The sequence below is a fragment of the Glycine soja genome, chromosome 6 (genome assembly GCF_004193775.1).
Source record: "Glycine soja cultivar W05 chromosome 6, ASM419377v2, whole genome shotgun sequence".
Classification (NCBI taxonomy): Eukaryota; Viridiplantae; Streptophyta; class Magnoliopsida; order Fabales; family Fabaceae; genus Glycine; species Glycine soja.
The window spans coordinates 2,870,311-2,892,395 of NC_041007.1; the positions used below are offsets into that span (position 1 = coordinate 2,870,311).

The following is a 22,085-nucleotide window of genomic DNA, read 5'->3' on the forward strand; positions in this document are numbered from 1 at the left end:
TGAATTAGTCTAAACAGCTTATAAAATCAAAAAGTGATTCACCAAACACATAAATGTGACATCAATTTAAGCGTCTAACAGATTTTGTATAATATAATAAATAATAATGCTTCCGACGTATTATTTTGTAGTTGCTTCAATGACTTGCAAAGAGCAACTTTATTCTCAATTTTAAATTTTAACAAAAGTTGATCTAGGAAAGATTCCAGCTTCGGTGCATTTATTAATAAATTTAAAACAAAAATAAAAATGAAAATTTTAAATATATTAATAATTATATTTTTTATTTAAAATATATCTAGTATATTATTTCTTGAAAAGTAACCATATATATACCATTCAATCATTCATCAACATGGATGGCACTTTTATTTTTTTATAATGCAATACATTGTATTGGTCACATAATATTATTACATTATAAATAGTATATGAAAGTTAAACTCATCTTATGTGACTACAAATTAAACAAATCACAGGCACTTCTACAGTATAGGCTGGCTCTCATGTTATAAAAAAAAAAGTTGCTTAATGCGGAAAGGACTTATACTGTTTTTGCTTAAGATAGCAACTTGCTTTTTGTTGTATTAGTTGTTCAAATTATAACAATTAGTGACAGTGATTTGGTTTGCTATATGGGAAAATGTCGCGCAATACTAAAAATATAACAATGGTGCATGTTTGTGCGAATGGAAAATTTTCATTTAGGCAAAATAAAAGTGAGCTACTGTAATTTATAGATTGCTTTTAAAATGGACTATTGCCAAAGTGCTTCATGATGGAATAGTTCAAAATGATTGGTGGTAAATTTCAACCTACAAGTTGTTGTGATCATTTACACTTTAGTATTATATATCTGTCCTCCTTTAAAATCTAATTTTGTTCTCCCTCTTTTTAAAGTTGATATACAACCTTTTTTTTTACTTTATAAAAAGTCAAGTTACTACACTTGTGTTTTATATATTTTATAACGTCTAGTAAAAGTACACATAAAACACAGTAATTATATATCAATCATATAATTCTGTTAAAAAAAATATTCAATCATATAATTTCTCTTTTTTTATCTCGTTCTCTTGTCTTCTTTTTTTATTACATCGTTTGCTATATTTATCACTTTCTCTATTTTTTTTTCTTGTCTTTCTCTTTCTACCACTTAAATCCATCACAAATAAGATAGGCATCTCTATTTTTTCATATATATATATATATATATTACACCGATTAAAAATACATAAGACGTACATAAGAAGCAAGTCATCTAACACTTAAATACATAAAAACAAAATATATTACTGTCGATTGCATGTTTTTTCTTTCATTTCAGTTTCAAGTCTTCTGTTTCTTTCAAATTATTGTCATTTTTCATCTTCAAAGACAATAGGAGCAACTCTCTTTAGATATTTATGTTGAGTCTTATAATTAATTTTTCTTTCAAATTTTACATTGTGTTCAGTCTTAGCTTGTTTGATGTTTGTTGCTTTTATTTCATTTTATAGATTTTAATTATGACAATGGTTATTAAAATAAATAATATATATATATATATATATATATATATATATATATATATATATATATATATATATATATATATATATATATATATTACGCAATGCTTTTTCTCGATCATTTTTAAGATTCAATTTTATTTCTAATTGATTTTGTGGATTATTTTATTTAAAACAGCAGTCATTATATTAATAGGAAAAAAATACTTAATATTGAAAAATTATAAGATTTCCTAAAAAAAAATTAAATATTAGGGTCAAACTAGCTTATATAGTACCTTATAAGCTACTAACATCATTAAAAAAAACATCTAAAAATACACAGTTCCTTACCTGAGTTATTTATTTTTATTTTGTAGATCTTATAATTTCACATAAATTTAAACAATCTATGCAAAAATTCACTCAAACATTAATGTATCTAAAGCAAATACTTAACTTAATTTTATAGATTATACCATATTTACAAATATGTTATTTACAATATAAATGTTGTTAAACAACTATTTTTACATAAGCAACTTTATATCACCTGTTTTAATTGAGGAATTAAAAATATTAAACGATATTTTTAAAAATTAAGTAACTCATGTAAACACTTTTACTAAAGATGTTCTAAAATATCTTATCAATCATATTCTATATGAGAATATAATTTTTGTAATGTTAGCTTAAGGAAAGATGAGAAACTACACAAGAAGCGTCACCATGTTTCTTTTCTACAAGAGGCGCCACACTTTCTGCCTTGACCCATGCTCCTTTATGATAAATGCATTGATGATTACTTAGTGTGGTTTTCGGCAAAAAAATATGTTACCATTTTGTTTTTACTTCATAGAAAAAAACATAGTTGTAGAATAAATATAATAAAAAATATACGTTGTCTATTTTTTTACTTTGTAGAAAAAAATATAATATCATATATTTTAGAAAATATCTAAAAATGAGGAAGCATGGGTGAATAATGGCGGATCCATTGTTTTTTAGTGGGACAAGAAATAATTTAGAATTAGTTATGTTTTTTTATCTTAAACTTTTTACAAATTTTACTTTTAATCCCCTTTATTTTTAGTATTTGTGGTCTTATATTTTTCCTTAGTTAATGATTTTAGTCTTTATTATTTAGTAATATTGATGTCAGTCCAATAACTTATCACATTATAAAGAAATTTGACGGGACAAACACATGTAATTTTTTTGGTAATTATATTTTTAATTGCTCATAAACTTATTTGACATCACCAATTAATAGTCTAATATGAATATATGAGATATTGAAAACACAATTTAATAAAAAAATTACACATGATAAGGTAACTAGTTAAAGTTATTACTTGACAACAATAACTATAAATATTAATAGAAGAAAATTATAGAGACCAAATATATTACAAAAAGTTTTTTAAGGACTACAACTAAAATTTATAAAAAGTAGAAATACACAACATAAATAACTCAATAGTTTAAAATATTTTTGCAAGAAAAAATTATCATAAGCTTTAAAAAAATAATATCATAACCAAAGAAATTGAAAATATTTAAGTTTTTGCAAATTACAATTATTCTCTCTACATTTTTATTCTTTGAAAATATTTGATAATTTTTTCAACATCAATACTATAAAAAATTAAAAGGATGAAATAGTGAGATTAGTATGAATTTATTTTTGTTTTGTTTATTCATTTAAAAAAAATATGTTACAGGATAATACCTAATTTTTTATGGGAACCCTTTTTTTTTTCTATTACACATTCAAATAAATAAAAAATTCTGGTGGGTAATTCGATGATTATCTATAATTATTTTATATTATTAGTAGAAGACTTTCAAACTCGTGTATCAGTCATACACAAGAAATGAAAAGAGACAAGGATCCCTAATACTTTGTTTGGCATAGAAGAGACAAATATGCATGAAATAGTGAAATAGGTAAAATAAAATAAAATAAAAATAAATTGTTTGATTAAAAAAATGAAGAAGAAATGACAAGAGAGATAAAAATATGTAAGAAATAAAATAAAATAAAAACATGTGAAATCCACTAACTTTTTAATTACGACCTTTCTATTTCTATCATACAAAACATATTTAATCATTTCCATTTCTACTGTTTCTCCTCCCGCTCCTCCAACCAAACAAGCCGTAAAAGTGAAGGTTACAATGTGAAGCGCCAAAGTAAAACAATTAAAATGCAAGCAAGAGGGCAAACTTAAGCATAGTTAAATTATTTCAACAAACAAGTTTAATCCTGATTACTCCTACGAGTCTAAACGAATGATTAATTGGATTCCTACAGTGCTACCTCCGGTTATCAAAATTCAACTCCACTCCACAATTAGGAGGGATTCTTCAGAATTCAACAGACCAAGCAAGTTACAAGTTAAGTTGCTCGTTGAAGCACCATGTTGTTCCTGCACTCAGCTTACTTGCTGTTGGTGTCCTCCATAAATAGGGTAAGCCCCATAAGCAGCAGCATATATGCTTGGGTCGTGAGATGGTGGCAAAGCATATCCATAACCATCATAAACAGGCCCTCCATAATACGCCCCACTCCAAGCATTGCCGAAATCTGCTCTAAACTGCTACCCAAACATATAACCGGATAGAATAATTGCAATTGCAATGTCAGACAGCACGAAAACAAATCCGAAGCTCTATCAGTTACTACAAAGTTTGTATTTTTTGAGAGGAATCAATCAATGAAAAACAGAAGCTTTATCCAATGCTAGTGTGGAAACTAAGATACTTTCAAGTCTGTCTATCCGTTTTTTTTTTTTTTTATGTTTTGAGTAAGTGTTAATTTGTTTAGGTTATTCATTTGTTTCAGTGTACATCTTGGTCCCCTGGTCCCCTTTGAAAGTGATATTTTTAATTTTTATAATTTATATTTTAATTCTCTTTTAGTCCTTATAATTTAAAAATGATCTTTTTAGTCCTTATAATTTATATTTAATTCTCTTTTAATCCTTATAATTTGTATTTTAATTATCTTTTAATTATTATTAAAAAAATATATAAAAATAATTAGTTACAAATTAGTTATAATTATCAACTATTTTTTATTACAAATTATCTTGCGTTAAATTAGTTACGAATTACTTGTTAGTACTTTTGTAATTAATTGTAATTGACAATATTACTCATATTTTGATGGTAAGGACTAAAAAGAGAATTAAAATATAAAATATAAAGACTAAAAAAGTCACTTTTAAATTATAGAGACTAAAAAAAATTAAAATGAAAATTATAAAAACTAAAAATATCACTTTTAAACTACAAAGACTAAGAGAGAATTAAAATATAGATTATAGAGACTAAAAAAATCACTTTTAAATTAAAAAGTATAAAAAAACTATAATGACCAAATCAGTAATTAAATCATTTGTTTATATATACATAAAGTATTCAAAACAACTCTAATACATTAAGTTGTTTTCTTAACCATGTAAAAAATTATTTATTTATTGAGAGAAAAGTAACTAACATTTATGACAGTAGAGAAGTGGTTACAGTTGGAGTAGAAGAGTCCTAAAAAAAATTGTATAAACCAAATGGGTATATCACTTTGTTATTTTAGTTATAGATTATATAGATAACGCTTCACTATTGGAAAATTATATATATTGTCACTCTTATTCAAATAATATATAATATTTATTGCAAATACCCTTCTTTTCGTGTATGTCTAATATCTATTTATTACAAACATGTCAACGAATTATTCCCTTAAAAGTATTTAATAAAGGATACAATGTATAACAATATTAATGTTATCAAGTTCTCAATCCAAACGATAACATGAGAGTTCTAACATTAAATAATATTCTCTTCCTTTTATATACATTAGAAAGCATAAAAACAAGAATCTAATATTGGTTTATTTATTGAGGAATTTTAAGTAAAATGCATGTGTCATCATTTGATAAAAACAATAAACTTTATTTAAGTTTTACCTTTTAACAATTATAACTTGATAATATTTTTGTTTCTAAGAAACAAGTTAATATATATACACGAGTAGGATTTGTTAATATACTTTCCTTTCCCTATATATAGTGATTATCAAGCACACTATGCTTTATTGATTTTAACAGCAAACCATTCTCTTTATACAAAAATGGTGTTTGTAAAAGCTTAAATTATATATATATATATATATATATTAAAGCCATCTTAAGGAAAAAACAATTATTTTTAGTCCATGTAAGTTCTTAAATTTTTTTAGTCTTGGTCCTCTAAGTTTTTTTTTTCATTTTTAGTTGATGGAAGTTTTTTTGTTTTTGCTTTTTTTACATTTTTAGTTGATGTAAGTTTGCACTTTTTTAATTTTGGTTCTTATAAATTCTTTATTTAGTTTTAATCATTATAAGTTTGTATATTTTTAATTTTAGTTCTTTTAACATTTTATTTTTTAGTCTATGTAAATACATATTTTAGGAGACCAAAATTGGAAAAGTAGATTTTTTTAATCATTCCTAAGAAATTTACAATAACTCACACACCTTGATCAACTAACTGAAATTAGACCCATAGGCAAAAAAAATATAAACTTACAAGGATTAAAAATGAATATAAAACTTACAATGACCAAAAGTAAAAAGCACAAATTTAAAAAAGAACTATAAATGAATAAAAAAAATTAGAAGGAAAAAAATTGAAAAAATAAATAAACTTACATGACTATATTCATATTTAAGACTTTCTCTAAATAAGTGAATCCAGTCCCACACTAAGACTCTATTTGGTTTAGGGGGAAAGATAAATACAGAAAAAAACAATATAAATTTCATATGAGACTCACATGACTTACGTCCTATTTTAATTCAAATATATGTTTTTTATTTTCATTTTCTTTATTATTTCCATCATCCCAGCCAAACATACATAAGTGAGGTACGGGTCATTTAATGACACTTGTTTAATGTAGTTAATACTCTTTTATCTCAAATAAAGTAAAAAAAAAATGTATGTTGATCTAAAAAGTATAAACAATTATTATTGGTTTCTTTTTATCTGTTTTTTAAGATTTTTAAATGCAATAAATTTTCTGTTATGAGATTTCCTATGTTATTCTTTTTTCATTTCTACTTCACAATAAAATGTATTATAAAATGTATTGTATAATTTAATGATTTAAATATATTTTTAATCCCTTAAATGTGTGTCATTTTCTTTGTAGTCCTCTAAATTTAAAGTTGTATTTTACTCTTTGAAATATGTAAAATATTTTTTTTAGTCCTTTTACAAAGTGTAGCCAAGCAGGAAATAAATAAGAAATTAATTTTTTTTTTGCATTTTTTAATGTTACAGTTTGATTTTCTATTTTATATTTTAAGATATGATTTTCTAACAATTTGGATCTGTCAGAATCAAATCAATAAAAAAACATTTTTTAAAGAGGTTAATGAAATTTCAATTATTTTTTCTAACTTGATTGTGATCTTTTTAGCGGCTAGAAGTGTACTTTAAAATAGAAAATAGAAAAATCAAATTTTTATAGTAAAAAATTATCACAAAATGTGAATATCTTACTTCATGTTTGATTTTACATTGGGCAAAAAGGACTAAAAAGAACATTTTGTGAGTTTTAATGACTCTAACTTAAAAGACTAAAAATATATTTGAGCCTAAATTAATTACAAATTAAGTAAAAAATAAGGATATAATAGACAAAACAGTAATTAATGTTATATAAAAATGACAAATAAATAGAAACAAAAAATTGACAATTAAAAAGGAATATTGGAAATAACTAATTTCATCCTATTTAATTAAACAATAATCAAAATACTTTATATAATGTTTTAATGAAGAGCAATTTAGGGAAAACGTATTTCTTATTTTAAAATCATATTAGTAAAATTAAATGACTATTAACTATTTTTTTTTTTAATTTACATGAATTAGTTTTATTTTTGCTTGTATTCGAAGGAGGAGGGAATACACCTGATAAAATGGCAAGGAGAATGTGTGTCTCTGCATGATTGAAAAGTGAGAGAGAGATTACCTGCTTATTTGCTGGATTGCGGCCCCATGAAAGACGAACCATTTGTTTGCCAATCGTTGTCCCATTTAGCTTCTGCAATGCCTCTTCAGCATTATTTCTGAAAAAGGTTGATGCAGTGGACATATTGCTAATTAAAAACCATGTTATCTCTGAATATGCAAAGATTTGACTGGGCCAGGACTCCTACCTGTTTGCAAATTGTACAAAACCACATCCTTTTCCAACAGGTATTTTAACAGAGACTATCTCACCATACTGGGAGAATGGTTGCTTAAGATCTTCAGCTGTAACATTAGAGTCAAGTCCTCCGACAAATATCTATAATTGAATCAATCCACAGAAAAATAGTGACAAATCAATTTCGTTTTTGGCTGAAAAAAAAACCTAATAATAATATATAAAAAAAGCAGAAAAGCTTACAGTTGTGTTTGTAGAATCAGCTTCAGATTGGCTGGATATGCCATTTGACTGACTTCCTATACAAATAAAGAGATGAAAATCAATACCTAACTAGTACAGATGCTTCAGACTTTTGCAGCAGCAAGCACAGGACAAACAAATGTAAAAGTTAAATTTGAGAGACATAGGTTTCGTTTGTTTACTGTTTACAAAAACAGAGTTCTGTTTTCTGAAATTTGTTTATCTCTGAATACATTTCAAAGTGTTTGTTTCCTTTAGGCATTTTTGAAAGTTTATCTCCTCAGCACTTGAATACAGCACTAAAGAAAACAGAAGTAGAGAATGAGAAAAAATTACCCAACTTTTTTCTGTTTTTTTTTTGAACAACTTTTAAAACAAAATATACTTAGGATGAATAATTGATTGTTGAGTAATGTAGAATTGTTTTAGAAAACAGTTTATAAAAGAAGAAAAAAAATGACAACTGAGAAGGGAAAACATGTATATTAAGAGATTCCAGGAATATTTTTTTTGAATTGAATGTATAATACCCTTTTTTGTGTTCATTTTAAAGAACATAATTTCAGATAAGAGAAGCAAGCAAGTTCTGTGATTTGGCGTACCTTGTTGGTAGCCAGATGTCTTCCTAGGAGTTGCAGCACCAATACGCATAGGCCTGCTAGAACAGTAAACACCATTCATTTCAGTCATAGCCTGAGACCTCTCATCATCATCTCCAAACCTGACGAAACCATAACCCTTTGAACGGCCAGTATTGGCATCAAAAACAACTTTTGCAGCTTTAACAGATGGGTATCTATTAGAAAATGTTTCATGCAACATGCTATCTGTAACATCAGCAGCTAAATCTCCTACAAAAATAGAAAGATCAGGAACATTATCTGAACGCTTGTCTCCTGTGCCAAATGTTGCCCAGTTAAGGCGGAAAGGTTGCTCTGTGTTAGGCATCAATATCCCAGCATAATTCTGCAAAACTTTCTCAGCTGTGCCATGTGAATAGAATTCCACAAATCCATAACCCTCTGATAGACCAGTCTGCTTATTGCGAATAACCTTAATTGAGGAAATCTGCAAAATTGAACAATAATAATTGAAAAGCTCAGGGAACCATTTTCCATTGTAGCAAGCAAATCTCTGAATAATCAGATTATCTTTTCATCAAACAACACTAGCAGAGGAAGAACGCTAAAATCGCCTTTCTTTAATTAAAACTAGCTAACAGCAACAACTGTACCTAAAACCTTCATCGCTTAAGCCTAAACTATTCATACTTCAAATGTTACAAAATCAAAATTTGATCATACCAAAGAGTTCAGATTTGTGCACACGGACACTTAATTCCACAGAGAGTTCCAATCTATTCTAATTTAATTAAATTGAATCAAATGGCACCACCTAAATTGATGCATAGCTTGTAATGTGAGAAAATAAAAATTATAGTAGAGCTAATTGAATAAGCAAGAAGCAGAAAACAAGACTGAAAAAGGATTTATCTTTGCTTTATTCCAGCATAACGTCAGATAAATTAATGAAACTTAATTCTCTTACATATTTTTTATAATTAAATGCAACACTCACGTCTGAGTTTATAATCTCATGCAAACTAGTTAAACTGTTCACTAGTAACCAATAATACTTCTTTTATAACACAACATTTATTCCTTATCCTTATGTAAGGTTTCAGACACAATTTTAAGGAACACACAATCCTGATCTTCTTGTACTGTACCATTGTGTTAGTGTGTATTTAACGTTATCACCTTTTAATTACAGAATTACCAAAGGAAAAAGAAATAAAATAAACGTCATCTCTTTCTTTTTACATTGCCGAAGTTGACACAATCAAAACGAACCATTTAAAACACTAAAACCTCATATATCATATTATAACACAGAAACGCAAATCCATGTCATACACATGAAGTAACCGAACAGAACAGTTTTTACGTTAAAATAAAACAACTAAAGAGAGTAATCAGTGAAAAAAGAAAAACACTAGTACTATATTCAGTGTGCGCTAACGTGTTCTGTGAGAAGAGAGAGAACCTCGCCGTTGGAAGCGAAACAGCGGTGGAGATAATTTTCGTCCATCCAATGATGCAAATCGCCGACCCAAACGGTCTTGTTCTCGGCACTGGATCCCTGATGGTGCGCGTGCAGGGCGTGCGGCAGCTGTTGTTGGTAGTGGTGGTAGGCCATGTAGGGCTGCGGCGGCGGAGGAGCGTAATGTTGAGGCGGCATCATGTGGTGCTGCATTACCATCGCCGCTGCCGGGTACTGCATCGGCATCCACTGGGGCGGCGGCGTCCGCTGCTCCGTCGCTTGCGAATCAGAGCCGTTGGATGTTGGTTGCATCTTCTTTCACAATTAGCGTTACGGCAAGCGCCTCTCTCTGGTTAATTTGTTTTCTAATACCGAAAATACGAAAAAGCAATAAAAAATAGAAAGAGGCGAGGCAAGTTGGTTAGTGAGGGGTGAGAGAGAAAAGGGTTGAATCTGGATTTTGAGAAGATGAGGATGACGGATTCTTGGGTTGGCTTCGTGAACGCGGTTGCCTTTTCTCCCGTTGGATCAAGGGGTGGGATTCGATTTCAACCGTTGGATCTATTAATAACACTAGTAGTAGTAGTAGTAGTAGTAGTATGCTTGGCTAACTTGGCTTCCCTCTCTCTCTCCAGGATCCGCCGCCACCTCTTTCCTCACTGGAATTTATTTCTCTTTCTTTTATTATTATTTTTAAGTTTATTCGGTCGTGTGTATAAGCTTGCACTTGTCAGTTTAACTTTAACCTCGCATTACTTAATTTTTACGGTTATGTTGTTGGGAAGTTAATGACAGACAAAACTTACTGCATGCCAGATTGTCTTGGAATTAGATTATGATACAGATCTATGCTGCGTGTGCATATTATGTTACTCTGCCACAAGCGTAGTAGGAAATTCTCTATTTTTTTAGAAAAAAATATCAGATATTTTTTAAGAAAATATTATAAAATATAACACTACTAATCTATGTAGAAATTAAAATAAATAAAATTATGAAGATAATCTATATATCTATATCTATTTATATATTATATCAAATAATTAGAAGTTGACACATAACATCTGACTTATTCTCAAATTAAATATAATTAAATCAATTCTAATTAATTAAATTATAAATAATAAATATAGATTTAATAATTTCATTCTTTCATTTTTAAATTTATTTAATTTTTCCATTAAATCTTAAATTTTATTTTCACTATAATAATAAATAATCAAATAATAAATAAAAATTTCAAGTAAAGTAAATAGTGATTATAAGATAATAATCACGATATAATATATGATAGCGGACCATCTTAATATTTGATTTTTCGAAATTCACACTCTATCAAAACTTATTAAAGCAAAATAAAAGATAGATAATTGGACTGTTGAATTTTATCAATGCTTTTTATTTCAAATTCATACAATGACTCTTTGTTTGTCATCTTTAGTTAATATTTTTCTTTTTGTTTGTGGAATAATAGTTTTTGTTTAATACATATGAGTACATGTGTTTTCTTTGGTTATCAAATAGAAGCTTATGATCTTTTTATCTGTGTTGATAATTTGAGTTTTCGATATAAACAACAGGAGATTGAAAAAACTTGATAATTTTAACTTATTATTGTATCATATTGTTGATTACGCATGTCAGTACATGTGTCAATGTACTGGTTAAAATATACCTAACCTTTTTTATCTCAAATTAATTGCGTAATTTTTTATTTGAAATCAATCAAAATTACAATCAAATATAATTTTATTTTGTTTATATATTCGTTACCTACTTTTGATTGACTCCACTTGCATCAATTAAATAAATTGATTCATGCTCATAAATATTTGAAAGTAGAAAATATTTTAAAAATTATTTTGAGTTCGTATATAGTATTTGCTTCATATCAATTGATTTAATTGATGAAAGTGCATTAAAAAATATCAGATTTTTTAATATGAGAAGACTTTTTTTAAGTTATAACAAATTTTAATTAAATACCAAATTTTATTATTTTTCTTAGAAAATCCTAACTGTCTTCGTTTAATACCACATGATTTATTTCTATCATTTAAATTTTTTTATGGAATACTTCAATACTTTTTTTAAAAAAATCTTTTAAAATCCTATTTAAATATACCCTCTAAAATTTATAACTGATTGATTCCTTGAAAAAAAATAGAAAGTCACTAATTACAAATACAAGTTAAATTTCATATCAATTACAAAAATAATAAAGGACAAATGTGGCAACATTCTAAGGAACATTTATGAATTTGTTCCATTTATTTCTAAGTATACATTAAAATAATAACTTCAAAATTTTAAAATAATAAAATTTATAACTGATTGATTCCTTGAAAAAAAAAATAGAGAGTCACTAATTACAAATACAAGTTAAATTTCATGTCAATTACATTTTTAAAATTTATTTCAAGTATACATTAAAATAATAACTTCAAAATTTTAAAATAAACCAACATACGCGTGCATCCCACGGGTTATAACTACTAAGTCTATAAATTCTATCCGTGTGTCTGGATTTCATACTTTTACTTTGGCTTATCACACATTCATTTCACTTTTATAAAAAAAATTAAATATATTTTTATTCTTGAAATATATTATTTTTTAAAAATTTTATTTTTATAAAATTCTTTTTAAAATGGTACTTAAATATATAATCCTCAATATACATTTTTTTTTCCATTTTGTCCTTGTTGTAATAAGTAAAAAAAATTATTTTGTTCCTAGTATTTTTAATTAAAAAAAGGACTAACTCATAATGAAATATTATAGAGATTAAAACGGAAAGTAAATATATTACAAAGAATAAAATTAAATAGTGAGGACCTAAATAAAATAAATAGATTTTATAAAGATCATTTAAAAAAAATACGAGAACCAAAACAAAAAATGTGGTATATTAGAATAATCAAAAACGTATTTAAACATAATAATAACTAACAAAAAAAATAAAACTTTAATTTTGATGTACAGTAAATGTAAATTTTTTATATTGTCAATTAATAAAATATCATCGTTTGTTGATATTACTTTTAAAATAATTATTAAAAAAAGTTAATAAAAATGACCATTGATGAATGATAATATATTTCTTTACACCGTTAATGGATGCATTATCTTTAGTCTCAACAAATAATTGTTATTTTTAATTTACATATTTGTTTTTAATAATTATTGCAAACTTATTTTTCATTTCATTATGTTTCTGTGTTATTTTCCTAATATTTTAGTTGATTCCAAAATATAATGTTATTTAATTTTAAAACTTATATTGTCTTTTTTTTTAAATTTATGTTGTCATATTTTTTTATAGTTTTAAAATACTATAATGCTAGAATAGTTCATTTTTTTAAGAATATCATTTTTTCATGTCAACCTTTTATTTTAATATTATTAAATATATTAATTATTATTAGTACTTTTATTTTTTAATTTTAACACATTTTTTAGTTTGTTTAGTTTATCTTTTGATGTGTATTGTATTTTAGTTACTTTCCATATATTACCACTTTAAGTAATTTTTCCTTTTTGAAACATAGTCGTATTTATTTTTTTATATTATTTTTGTGGTATTTCAATTTAGAATTTGTCTCCTCTAACATTTTTTATTTAGATACTAATTTGTAGGTACTGTTAGAATAATCATTCGTAAGAATTTTAAGATAATTATTTTAAAAAATAACAAATTTATTAAATATTATGATTTATAATGAAAAAAATCTTTCATATTATTAACATATAAGTTATTAAGGAGATTTAACTCAATTGATTAAATAATATGTGTGTAAGTTATTTTAAATTTCTGATATCTATGTTCACTTCATAAGATAAATAAAAAAGTACATAGATTATTACTCTTTTATTTGTCTTCAACTTTTATTTATAATAGTATTTGTCATAAATGTAGACATTTGTTCCGGTGCAAATTGAAAAAAACTCATAGTGCAATTTGTCTTGGTTGTAGCTGTTATGAAAAGGTGAGATGTTCATTAAATGGACGTGCAAAACATTATACCAATTAAAACAATTCCATATTCAATTGAGTTAGTTAGCAATTTACATGAGTGTTGTGAATCCATATTCAATTCTTACTATTAAAAAAAAAACCTTGATCCCTATTATTTTTTTGTTCCCATTGCATTATTTTAATTTTTTAAGGGATTCCTGTTTCAGGTTATTTTCTATCATTCCTAGAAATATCAAGATGCACCGGATCGGGTATACTTTATTCCTAGGAAATGTCTGCAACTAGTTTTTTTTGTTTAAATATTTTTTTGTCCTGTGCGTCACACAAAAAGAAATGATATTCAAAGAATAAGATTAATTAATACATACACCAAATCACCATCATCATTGTTATTTATAGTAAAATATATAGTTACACGGCAACAAAGATTGAAAGAAGGGGGGAGGTGTTGAGATGCAGCTAGCTATATTACGATTTTACAATTACAGATACACATATTTAAGGCTATAGGCTAAGAAGGTAACTATGAGTACGTTTCTATATGTATGCGATAGCTTTACAGTTTACACACAATTAATCCCTTAACTAGAACATAAATTAACAACCTTATTATTCTATATACACCTAAATTTAAGTATTCCACCTTTCTATTATACGCTTATCACAGCTGGAAATTAATTCTCAAAGATCCTTTACCCACTACTCTTTTCCCCCTTAAAAGAGAGAGAGGTATTAGGATTTTAGTTATATGAGTAACATTTTTTAAGTAAAAAATGCATATATATTACTAATTATTGACTATGCACACATGAGAACAATATACGTTTATGGCTTTGAAATTGAAACTATGTTGGCGTGTGGGGAGGAATGGCCGGCACCGGGACTGTGCCCTGGATCCGTTGGTTGGAAATCGTTTGTAACGCCGTCATATTGTGGATTCTTGGTGTCTTCGAATTCTAAGGTGTGACGGTGCCACGTGGCAGTATATTCTGCCGCTTTAGCTATTTCATCGATAATGTTTTCGTGGGTTGTGACTTGCTCCTTGATCTCCATTTTCAGTGGCCTTCCCTGAACTGAAAAGGTTCCATGAAAAGTCATTAAGGAAAGAAAAATAGCACTGACCATGAAGTTGAACCCAAGCTTCGAATTGGCCATTATGTTTAGAGAGTGCGAGAGGCCTTGAGCTGAAATTATTTGGATGTGTGGGTTGGGAGAACTGAGATTATGAATACTGGTGCTTGAGAAATGTGGTATGTTAAGGTGAGTATTTATAGGCCACGAGAGAAGACTGGGGGGCTCAACTCAAATATCTAATTTTATAGTGAGAATGTGGGGAAATATTAATGGTGAATGTAAACTTGTTCATGATTATGCTCCACCAAGATTCTCTTTTGGGTACCAATGTGGAACAGTGGAAGTATCTTTTAGTCTAGTGTTTCTTTGAATTTTTCTACTATACTGTGTTTTGCATGTTGCATTCAACTATTTTTTCGGCGTGCTCTTGAATGTTTCTTGGTACATTTGGGAAATATTGATTGATTTATTGAGATAAAGAGGTTGGTAGTATTTTTTAAAAAATATTTTTGGTATTATTAAGTTACATAAAAAGGGGAGGCCACTAGAAACACCATTTATAAAAAAAGATTATATATCTCTAGTTATATAAAAAGGGACGAAGGGAAATCGAGAAATTATTAAAAGGAATCTTATGAAAAATAATATCTTTAAAGATTTAGTTTTTAATTGACTTGAATGACATTGAATAGTTCATGTAATCGATAGTATATTATGTATAAAAAAAGAATGTAAAAGAAAGGTTAAAAATATAATTTTTGTCTTTTTTTTTTAAATATGTAATTCTAGTCTTCTTATTTTTTAATTAATATATTTTGTCTCTAATTTTTTAAAAAATTAAAATTTTAATTTCCTTGATCAATTCCAGAGTTGTTGATTATGTATTTTTTTTAAACTTTTTAATAAATTAAATTTGTTAGAAATTAAATAATTTTAAAAAAAATATTTTTTACGTGCATAATAAGTAAATAGTTATCGGTCAATGTTTGAAGTTGATTATAAAAATTAAAATTATTGATTTTTTAAAAGTAAAAAATGAAATATCTTGATTAAAAAATAAAAAACTAAAATTATAAAAATTTTAAAAATGAATATAAAACTTCTCAATTAAAAAATATAAAAACTAAAATTATAAATTTTAAAAAAATAAGAAAACAAATTATATTTTAACCTAAATAACACTAGTATAGTATTACTATACCCACTATGCCTATCCTGATTATACGTTTCTGGTTCGAAAACCCAACTGGCTTTTAATTTCCTCATGGTTGGGGGGGGGCCTAGGCCTGGCTAGATTCCAAACTCTCATGAAGTTAATGGAAGTAACTGTGCCACTATTATAGGACAGGAAACTCATAATGAATTTTTATCTAACTTTTCGTAAATATTTGATAGGTAAAATTTTATCAAAATTTATAGTATAAATCGTTTTAAATTATTTAATAATTTTTTAAAACCTTTTTTTTCTAAACAAAATTGTTGAATACTTTGTATATTTATAAAATATTAACAAGATTAATATCAATAATTGTTTCGAATAGTGTGGCATATGAGTAAAATTAGAGGACTTGTCTTATTACGTTCTTCCTCATAGACTCTCTTCTTCCACTTACCCCATAGTTTTTTTTAAGGCAAAAGTAGGGATTGTTGCGGATGAAGGTTCTTGATATCCCCAACTATGTTGATACTTATAACCCCAAACCAAACCAGCAATCCCCTGAAATATATCAAATCAGAACGATGGAAGTATAAAAAATCATCCATGGGGGACCAAACTAGGACAAGAGTCCTACCAAAAAACTTACCCCATAGTTTACACTAGCGATTAGCGAACATATTAAAAAAATAATTAATCAGAAAACAACTGCATTAATCAAACAATTTTGAAGGAAAACTTGACCATCTTGCCGATTGTTTGATATAATTTATTTTTAAAGAGTACTATGATAAAGAAAAGAAAAATAACCAAGTCATAAACAAAGTTACATGAGTCCAGACTCCAGACCTTATTCTTAATGAAGTTAAGTTCAAGATTTAAATTTAATTATTGAAATGCATGTTTTTTTTAGACAATTTGAAATGCATCTTATTCTTCAAGGCACCCTTAAATTTAAAATACTTACTCACTTTAGCTAATTTTCACTACTAATTAGTAAGACGTTTTTGAGAAAAATAGAAAAAGCCAACCGCACTAAAATGTTGTAACGAGAGTCTGACACAGGCCCTATCCCCACCCCCTCCCCGGCATTTATATATGTCTTGATATGTTATTAAAAGTGAAGAGGATCTTGACCAAATTAAACTGCGCACTAAATCTGGAAAACAATTGCTAGTAAAAGAAAGGTGTATAACCATTTGAACCCCACTTAGATCCACTCGAACCTTTTTGTTATCACCGTTGAAAACAATTTCCCAAGAATTAAAAACGTTTAGTCAGATGAATCTGATGATTTTTAGTCCTCAACTTGCATATGCGTTAGGGAAAATTTTGAGAGGTTCTTGAAAATTTGGGTTGGCTCCTCAAGCTGGGGAAGTTGGTGGACAGAGACCACTAAATAGCGAAAAGATCGATATGTTCTCAGCAAAGAGCATTATTTATCTCGGTCATGTTATATAGTTTATTCCATGTTTAAAGAAAAATATTAAAAGTTGTTGAGTTGTATATATGATATTCTATAATAAATATCGATATCGATATGTGCCCAGTTGCCTGTGCAACGCAAAAGGCACTTATCTCTTTTAATTATGTCCCCGACGTTGCTAACATTGATTTATAAATTGTTCACCAAGTGGTTCATAAAAAAATATTCCAAGTTGATGTTTTATGTAGGCCTCACCAAAATAATTTATACAGTTATCTTTTAATTTTAAAGCGAGTGCTAGATCTTCAATATCTGACCATACTAAATCAAACCATTCTTATCTGGTAATTAATTAGATTGATAAAAAAAATTAGAAATCCCAATTTTGTTCCATTACGCTAGTTTTCTTTTCTTCTAAAAGCGACACAAAAAACGCTTGCAATAATCTTATGCCTAGTCAAAACAATTTTCATATGGTACAAGCTATATATATATTGTAGGAGCACTAAATGTAGGTCTAATCTTGTGACAAAATCTGCTACACTACTACACTCGATTAGTCTTTGAGGAGAAACCTTTGGTATGGCGTCCCTGCGAGCGATTCCTGGACCTCATCCCAGTTTTCAATCTGCTTCGATAATGCGGCTGTATGTATCTTTACTTGACGGCTCTCCAGATCTCTGTATGGCACCCTTAGAAATTCTTGAACATCCTTTAGTTTCTGCAAGATAATTGAAACTTTCAAATATGCATAGAAAAAAGTCATCAGCAACGACACATACACAAACACCCTGTTAGATTAGTCATATGACAAACCGGATAAATATTTTGTACGAATAACGTGATAACAAAAAAAAAAAATAGCCAGTCTTAAAGTGCGGTTGTTGACAAGATCCTCGTAATAGAGAACAATGTGGCCAGTGTTCTTAAAGTATGCAATGGCTTTTGCAGCTGTCTCCTTCGTTTGATTTAGCTCTGGTATCAATAATGTGATATTGAACCGCGTGGTCTATACTTGGCAAGAATGTTAGCCTGCATGCACAAACATAACTAAATCAGTTTTGCAATCAACACAAATTATATGAAGGAAGGAAGAAAAGGGTAGAGAGAGACCTCCACTCTAGAGTGCACGTGAGACTTGTGAGTTCCATTCAGTGGCTTGGCATCTTTGTCATAGGAATTCGCTACCACTGATATCATTCTACGGAGCAAGTTCCTTCTGAATAGGAATATCACAGAAACTCGTCTTCGTTCAAAGTATTCTACGATTTCCTCATGATGCTCCATCAAACCCTGTATTGAGACAAGTCATGAGAAACTAGGAAATTGAAAAAAATCATGTTAATTTACACAACAGAGATGCTCTAATAGTACATGGTTAACTTTATAACAAAACTTAATACAGTTCTTTAAGTGTTTTTGATACTGATGTTAATCAGAATTGAAATTTTATTTCAATAATCTACATAATAAATGCTTGCATTACAGATCAACGTAGGTTACCATGATAAAATTCCATTTATGATTAAAAATAACATAAAGTACCTAAAGAAATACATTTAAGTTTTTTTCTTTAATATATTGGTGTCTACCTGATTAAGCATCAACTTGAAGCCAACAGCCGCAGTGCACTCATTCTTGGAAGCACTAGAAAACCAATCAAGATTATATACACTTTATCCATTGTCTCCAAAATTGAAGAAACGTTAGCCCTTCTTTTGCCCACTGAAAATATTTCTCCTTTAGAGCTTACATTAATATGACTGTTCAAAAATGTTTCAAACCAACCGCTCCCAGATCTTTGCATTGACACAATGCAGAAAAACAGAACAGGATTGCAAGCACACTCTTCTCTGCACAATGTAGATTCGTCAATCACTCTATGTACATAATCAAACCAACCCGTAACTAGAAAAATTAAAATTAAAGACCGAACAATCAACAATCTATATATAATTTTTTTATAAAAAAAATTGACATTAAAGTATAGTAACCCCAGAATTACTAATGAAAAAACAATTTTCTGTCACTAAATTTACCAATTCGTTGATTTTAGTATTAATTGAATAATTGGACACAGATTGATTCTCCTCAGCATATACGTATATGTTACCTACTATAGATTTTGGGTTCTGGATAATGCAAGTAAGGCAGTTCCCATTCTTCCACACCAGAATGATTATAACATGGCTGCTTGAAGACAGTGATGCCTAACAACTTGGCACTTGTGTGTACACCTTTTTGCTCTAAAATAATTGTGCAAATGTATATTCCACAAAGCACGACCACGACTAAAATCACCAACCTCAATGTTAATGGGAATTTCTTGAAAGATTTTATATCCGGAGAGTCCTGTAAAGAGAAAAGTTACCGGATGTCATTCTCCAAGGAAAAATTAAGTAGTTACGAGGGTGTAATGTAAACCATGCACGTACGGGTAACTTTGACAGAAACAATGCCTAAAAGAGATAACCAGAAATTACTTTGGTTTCCATCTAAGATCTCCGTAAAGAAAATAGAAAAGAACCAAAGCAAAGAAGAGGATATTGAACGGCATTTGGTTTCATAAATTTTGTTTGAATGCTTGAGAGATGCATGGCGAGAGAAGGGGTCAGAGGGTTTAGCTGGCTAATTTCGATTGAAAAAATCAGATTAGCCTCCTAAGCAAGCAACTGCGCATCTAATGTATTTGTGAAGTTAGTAAAAAATGAAAGTAACGTAAGGGTAAGAAAAATATACACGGTAAATAAAATGCACACGTTTTTGGATTATTGAAGAAATAATATTTATTCCTCAACATGATGTGAGTTAAGCCAGAATATTTTAGCATTTTTTTTAGCAGAATATTATTTATAAAAATGAATACATGGTGATGACACGTAGTTGCATGCACATACTAACGGCAACATACTATACTATTAGTGTATGCTGTGGTATCAAGACTATATGTGTTGGATTATCAACTCTATTTGAGTGTCACGTCTTTACAAATATGTCATATTAATAATTTTTATTAAAAAGTTAATGACAGACTAACCATGGATTTAAATTGTTAAATTTTAAACACACGATAAATCAAATATGTAACAATATTTTCGAGGACAACACTTGCACAATCATAAAAATATAGAAATAAAAAATAAATTTAAACCTTTTCATTTTCACAAACGTGATTAGGATGTACGAAATTTATGCCAGCATGTTTGGATATACATTATTTTGGTTAAAAAATCACATCCGTTTTTTCTGTAAAAAAAAAATCGAAAAAATGATATTAAAAATAATGTGGCATGAAAATGTGTTGTGGTTATCTTTTGCAGGTATGGTTTTCATCTATGGAATAAAATACCAGATCTTCTCTCCTAAAAACATCTTGTTTTTTCCCATTAATTAAATCAAATCCAAATTGTCCTTTGTGGTTCGTATTAGAATTGCGTTTACGTGTAGTTCATATAAGAATTGCGGTGACGATATTAATTACGAATTTGCGAATTTAATTTTGAAATTATTACTTGCAATAAGGAAGTGCATTTTGGATTAAAGTAAGTTTGCAAAAATATCACAAAATTAGGTTCCGTTTCGGTGATTATAAGTTTTTGGTTTTTGATTTTTAAATGTAATTTTTAAAACAAAATATGTTTGACAAAAATAGAAATGAATTATTTTTAACTTAATTTCAAAATATTTTTATATTTATTATCAAAATCAAGAAAAAATATTTTATGAATTTGATTTTTAGTTTCAAAAAACACATTCTAACCATCATCATTCTACCACAACCATCATCCTCTTACCATCATCACAGTCTCCACTTGCTATTATTGTCTTCACTGTGATCATTCCATTGCAACCATCACACTCTATTGTTGTTGCTTCCACCACTACCATTGTTATCGTTTCTATGATTACACCACCATCATCACTATGATTGTCGTCACTATTTTGTCACTTTTATCATTGTTGTCACTCTCGCTATCACTATTCTAGTTCACCACTATTGTTGTCACCACTACCACCATTTTATTACTGTTATTGTCACTACCATTGACAATGTTATTACCACCATCACCACACTATTGTCACTATCATTGTCATTTCACCATTACCATCACCACCACTGTCACCTCCATTTTGTTACCTCCATCATTATTGTTGTCATTGTTGTAACTATTCGACCCCACCACTACCCTTAGTTTTAAATATGAAATTAATGTTTGACCTGATCAAGATATTTGATCACTAGGTCAATAGTGAAACAAACATATCACCAATTGACTCGTATGACCCAACATGTTTCCTTTCTTAGGCATGACTCTGCCTAGGTGAGTGAGTCACTGGTTTAATCACAAACTCATTCGGATCATACTAGGTTCAATGCATTATTAGTCCAATAGGCAATTCGATCCAGTTAGACCTCTCGATCAATGGATCATAGTTAACTCATTTTATTTATTTTCAATTTGTAGTAT

At 28.1% G+C, this 22,085-nt stretch overlaps 2 protein-coding genes and 1 pseudogene across 3 annotated transcripts; all 3 read right to left on the bottom strand.

The window, feature by feature from the left end:
- Nucleotides 1–3,533: 3,533 nt before the first annotated feature.
- On the bottom strand, nt 3,534–10,662 carry LOC114414702 (polyadenylate-binding protein RBP47C'-like). 2 transcript variants are annotated; one of them, XM_028379068.1, is made up of 6 exons: nt 9,985–10,662; nt 8,541–9,006; nt 7,939–7,994; nt 7,706–7,836; nt 7,519–7,615; nt 3,534–4,090 (listed from the first exon to the last, which is right to left on the bottom strand). In XM_028379068.1, the coding sequence occupies exons 1-6, from the start codon at nt 10,291–10,293 to the stop codon at nt 3,929–3,931; spliced, it is 1,221 nt and encodes a 406-aa protein (XP_028234869.1). In that variant the 5' UTR covers nt 10,294–10,662; the 3' UTR covers nt 3,534–3,928. The 2 variants fall into 2 exon arrangements, with proteins under 2 accessions (XP_028234869.1, XP_028234868.1); XM_028379067.1 differs by having other exon boundaries at nt 3,534–4,093.
- A 3,663-nt stretch (nt 10,663–14,325) lies between these two features.
- On the bottom strand, nt 14,326–15,220 carry LOC114414703. The gene has a single exon (XM_028379069.1). It carries the CDS (start codon nt 15,113–15,115, stop codon nt 14,786–14,788), a length of 330 nt encoding a protein of 109 aa, XP_028234870.1. The 5' UTR covers nt 15,116–15,220; the 3' UTR covers nt 14,326–14,785.
- A 2,908-nt stretch (nt 15,221–18,128) lies between these two features.
- Nucleotides 18,129–21,504, bottom strand: LOC114414115 (annotated as a pseudogene).
- Between the last annotated feature and the right edge of the window lie 581 nt (nt 21,505–22,085).

Coding starts and splice junctions, on each gene's coding strand:
- LOC114414702 (XM_028379067.1), bottom strand. CDS start 10,293: ATGCAACCAACATCCAACGGCTCTGATTCGCAAGCGACGGAGCAGCGG. Junction 7,837..7,938: donor CTGATTCTACAAACACAACT/GTAAGCTTTTCT, acceptor ATTCAATTATAG/ATATTTGTCGGAGGACTTGA. Junction 4,094..7,518: donor GCAATCCAGCAAATAAGCAG/GTAATCTCTCTC, acceptor ATGTTTGGGTAG/CAGTTTAGAGCAGATTTCGG.
- LOC114414703 (XM_028379069.1), bottom strand. CDS start 15,115: ATGGCCAATTCGAAGCTTGGGTTCAACTTCATGGTCAGTGCTATTTTT.